The sequence below is a fragment of the Colletotrichum spaethianum genome (genome assembly GCF_022836535.1).
Source record: "Colletotrichum spaethianum MAFF 239500 DNA, contig03, whole genome shotgun sequence".
Classification (NCBI taxonomy): domain Eukaryota; kingdom Fungi; phylum Ascomycota; class Sordariomycetes; order Glomerellales; family Glomerellaceae; genus Colletotrichum; species Colletotrichum spaethianum.
In genome coordinates, this window is record NW_026054773.1 from 344,459 (window position 1) to 349,220 (window position 4,762).

General features: G+C 51.1%; 1 protein-coding gene across 1 annotated transcript; it reads right to left on the reverse strand.

Annotated features, from left to right (window-relative positions):
• Positions 1 to 482: 482 nt before the first annotated feature.
• ColSpa_01560 (DNA mismatch repair protein msh6) lies at positions 483 to 4,313 on the reverse strand (the record flags this gene model as incomplete). Its single annotated transcript, XM_049267772.1, has 4 exons — positions 483 to 1,034; positions 1,206 to 3,616; positions 3,665 to 3,836; positions 3,894 to 4,313. The coding sequence occupies 4 exons, from the start codon at positions 4,311 to 4,313 to the stop codon at positions 483 to 485; spliced, it is 3,555 nt and encodes a 1,184-aa protein (XP_049123729.1).
• Positions 4,314 to 4,762: the final 449 nt, after the last annotated feature.

The following is a 4,762-nucleotide window of genomic DNA, read 5'->3' on the forward strand; positions in this document are numbered from 1 at the left end:
AAGAGGATATAACTTTTATTTAAAAAAGAACTTATAGTTATACGTAAAAGAAAGTAGATATAAAAAGAGAGAGTGTAGAAGGAAAAAGGAATAGGCTGCTTGTTATAATAGGCCGCTCAATATGCATGTACGTTAGTTTTAGGTTATTTTTAATACCTTTAAGTGTAAGGAAAATATAGCTTTTATTTTAAAAGAATGCATTATTGTACGTAGAGCAAAGTAGATGTAAAGGTAAAGAGTCTGGAAATAAGGAGAAGGTGGGCCACTTGCTGTGATGGGCCACTTGCTATGCATGTACGTTATACAAAAGTTCAGAAAAGTAGCTTACTTACTTATAGACTACGTTAAACTTAGTTTACTTCACATTGGTTCTACTAAAACTCCTAATACACTTAACGACCTTATCCTGCTACAAAGAAAAGCAGCCATTACGAGCACAATTTAACCCAGCAATTACGCCTGTACAAGCAGTTCAACACACTCTAAAGTGCCTCGACAGCCCTAAGCAATACTTCGATACCACTTTTTTCGATCTCATCGCCACCATTGAGCAGAGACGATACGTCGCTTAAAATGCCGAGGGGGATATAGCAGCCTGATTTGGCCTTCTCCAAGCTCTCCTTGAGCCTGCTGGTGTGTTCCCATTCCCTGGCTGCTACCTCGGCACGCTCAATGACACGATTGGAGATGCCGCACATGGCTGCGCAGTGCATTCCAAAACTGCCCTCAGCGACACCATCCTCCAGCTTGTAGAGGAACGTCACACGCCGCTGCTCCTCGTCGACGTGGATTTGCATGCGGCGAGGCCGGATCTCGGGGTGATTCTCAAACTCCGTGGCGAGAGAATGGTAGTGAGTCGCGAAGAAGCCCACGCAGCCCACATGTGTCGCCACATGATGCAAGACAGCCTGTGCAACTGCTACACCGTCGTAGGAACTGGTTCCACGTCCCAGTTCGTCCAGGATGACCAACGACCGAGGTGTGGCCTCTGACAGGATCTTTTTGGTTTCCGACAACTCCACAAAGAAAGTCGACTGAGAAGCAAAAATATTGTCGTTAGCTCCCAATCGTGACATGATTCGGTCGACAGGTGTCAGTCGAGCGAATTTAGCTGGTACATAGCACCCAATTTGTGCCATGATGACGGCGATGCAAGACTGTTCCGGTTAGCAGTGATTTTAGGGGGATGTCATGATTCTACCAACCATTCGCAATACGGTGGATTTGCCCGCGGCGTTCGCACCTGTCAAAAGGTTTATCTTTGCAGAGTCGCCACCGAGCTGTACATCGTTGGGGATGAAATCGGCGACGGCGTTCAGCATACAGGGATGGCGCAGCTCTTCGAACTCGACAACGCTGCGTTCCTGGTCGACAAACTGTGGGCGGCAGCTTGGTTCGCCCAGCGAGGACGACGCCTTGGCAAGACTAATGAGACAGTCGAGCTGCGATATGATTCTGATTGACTGTGACCACGTCTCGTAGTCTGCATCGAAACGCCGGAAGAACCGCTGGGCAACCTCTTTGACGATCTGTGAATGCGTTTCCTCCGCTTCCTGCAGTTCGCGCACCAGTTCTGTAAGTTCTTCGAAGTAATACCGCTTGACACTTGAAGTTGCTGACATTTGGCGCCAGTTGCTCGGCACCTTCACAGCCTTGGGGGCCTCAATCTGGTAAATCTCCTTGCCCACGTCGGTGAACTTTAGTGTCTTGCACTTCAACTCTGACTTCTTCTTTCCGAGTAGCGTCTGGAGCTCCTGTTTGATTTCCTCGATGCGATCTTGGCTGTTGTCGAAATCTTGCTCGATGCTCCGTTCTGGGATGAAAATTCTCTCATCCTTAGCCTTCTTCCGATCAAAAGCGGTCTTCCAGTAGGAAAGAGGTTCGCTAAGATTGGGCATGGAAGCCAGAAGCCGGTCAACGAGACCGTTGCCGCCACCAAATGCACTCAGAAGACTCATGGTGTACTCAATCTGTTCGAAACCTTCCAGAACACGCACAAAGTCTTCCGGCTTGCACGACGCAGCGTGTATCCTAGAGATGAGGCGCTCCAGGTCTGGCATCTTTGTCATTTGAGATGTAAACTGCTCTCGCACGCCTCTGTCAGAGTTAAGCATGTCGACGGCATCGAGCCGCTCGTTGATCTTCTTGATGTCGCAAAGAGGATGGCACACCCACTGGCGGAACAGCCGTTTGCCAAACGGGGTAACGCATCGGTTGAGAAGAGTGAACAGTGAGCCTTCAGGTCCGCCATTCACGGTGTTGGAGAAGACCTCCAAGTTAATAAGAGTCTGGCCGTCCAGGATGAGTGTACCATTGCGCCGAATGGGTGTGTACCACTCAAAGTTACCCTGAGACAGTAGATCGCCCTCCAGTTTCAATACTCTGAGGTATTGGACCAAGGCGCCAAAAGCAGACATGAGCAAATCCTTGTTTCTAGCTTGAGCCAATGTCTCGGGCCAGGCTTCTTCGCCGCCATCCTCTTTGGCGAAGTAGCCGCTATTGTCCAGCTCCCGGCGACTGACATCGGCGTCCCAGAACTCGCTGCTTGGTTTGAGGTAATTCCAAATGGTCATAGGCGACGTGTTGTTCTTCAGAATCCGAAGAGCCTTTGTCGAAATCCGGGACTTCTCCAATATCAGCTCTCTCGGGCTGGTCTGGGCGACAAATGTCTCGAATTTTGTCAGATCAGCATCGTCCTCAAATTCCGAGATGAAGAATTGACCAGTTGCGCAATCCACAAACGTGATGCCAAATGCAGGCTTGTCGTCAATGGTCGACTCCTTGATGGAGGCACAGTATGTGGCGAGGTCGTCCTGCAACATGCTTCCGTCGACGAGGGTACCGCCGGTCAAAATACATGCCAGCTCCCGGCGGATGATTTTGTCGGTTTTCTTGCTCTTTGCCAAAGTGTCGTCCCTCTCTCTCATTTCTTTACCAAGGGCGGACTCCATCTGGTCAACCCGGGCAACTTTGTACCCTTTGGCGACGAACTGATTGACCCACATATCAAGAGAGCTCTCTGGAACGCCAACCATGCGCATATTGACGCGATCCGTAAGCTTCAAATCGAAAAGCTGATGACCAATGGTGGCGTCATTCTCGTAAAGCTCATAGAACTTGCCCTTCTTGAAGAAGACGACAGTGTCCCACAGCTTTTGCTTAATCTCCCAATACTGCTTCTCGAAAGGGGAAAACTTGTTCCATGCCATGGGCGGGATATAGACAGTGGACGGATCATGGTCTGGGTCGCCTGGAGCTTTCTTGTTCATGTCAACGATGTTGGCGAGCCAAGGATAACGGTCCTCTGGCTCCCTAGTGTGTGCTTTCTCTTTGCCCTTGGGCACCGTAGCACGGCGGGCTGTTGATGCAATAGCTGTCCGGCTTTTGGCAGCAACAACGCTGTTCGGGTCGTAACGCCACTGCTGAGCGGTTGAGGTAGTGGGGATATCTAGCATAGCCTCATCAATGTCGTCGTCGTCATATTGATCTTCGTTGATCGGGGACGAGACATTCGATTTCTTTCGGGACTGCGTTGCCTTTGTCGATTCGCGGCGCTTGCGCTTTTTCGACTGCGAAGGTGCATCTGACTCGTCGCTAACGACGAAATCAAGCAGGTCTGGATGGAACATTAGATTGAGTTTCAAAAAGCTTATCGAGGACTAACCATCGTCCTCATCGGCTGCGCCATTGCTCCCAGCGTCCTCATAGTCGTCACCGTCGTCAGCAATGGCAGCCGGTGTCTTGGTACGGCGGCGGGTGCCTGATGCTCGGATACGAACAAAAGGATCATCATCCTCTTCGTCGGAAGGCTCGGCGTAGTTGATCGGCTTCCTGGACTAAATGATTGATGGGTTAGTACGAATAAGCCGTGCAAGAGAGCATTGGAACCGTACCTTTCGAGTCGGGCTCGAAGAGGGCAGAGGTGGCCGGAAAGTGTCAACCTGCAGATCGACAGTCTCAGCCGGGGTAGATGGAGATGGTAGGGCGTCATCAGCAGCTACCTTGACAGCGGAAGTGACCATGTTCTCCTGAGAGCTCGCGGGTTCAAATGCATCACTGCTCGGCACGGGGGTCATGCTCGAAGGTTGCGGAGCTCTAGAAAGAGTATTCGTTCGGGTCGACTCTCTCAAGCATGGAGACGAATCGGGGGCCGAAGCCGTGGGCTTAGGGGTAGAGCGAGAGGAGGCATTGGCAGACTTGGAGAAGAACTGGACAATAGTCTTTTGGGTTCCGGCCGATGACGATGGTTGGCGCTTGAGTGTCGAGGGGGTTTTGGCTGGTGTGCGGGCCACCGAGGAGGATCTCTCTCCCATGATGGCGTTCAATGGAGGGAATCTCTTGTTACTGGCTAGAGGGGGAATTGACTGAAAAGACAACAGAAGAGAAGGCGAAGGAAATAACGGTGGTGAAGCTGGTGGGCTTTTCAGAAACAGCTTGACAGGTTGCAGTTGGTTGACGGGCAGAAGGAGGAAAGTCGGCGTGCTCAATGAAATGAATTCGGCATGTATGGCCCAGTGCGAAATAAATCCCACGGTTGTCTAGTGGTGTAGGAATTAATTGGGTTTGTTGAAGCTAGAGTCGGAGGGCCCTGCTTTGCTTTGCCTTGAGGTAGAAGAGCTGGTGCCAGGGTGACGCGCCAGGAGTAAAGAGACTCGTGAAAAGTCGCGTCAGGAGCGCGTCTGGAGTGGCGGGGCCGCGTTCTGCCTTTAATTGAACGACTGGGGTTGGAGACCCAGTAGGTATCTGCCGGTGGTGGTGATGA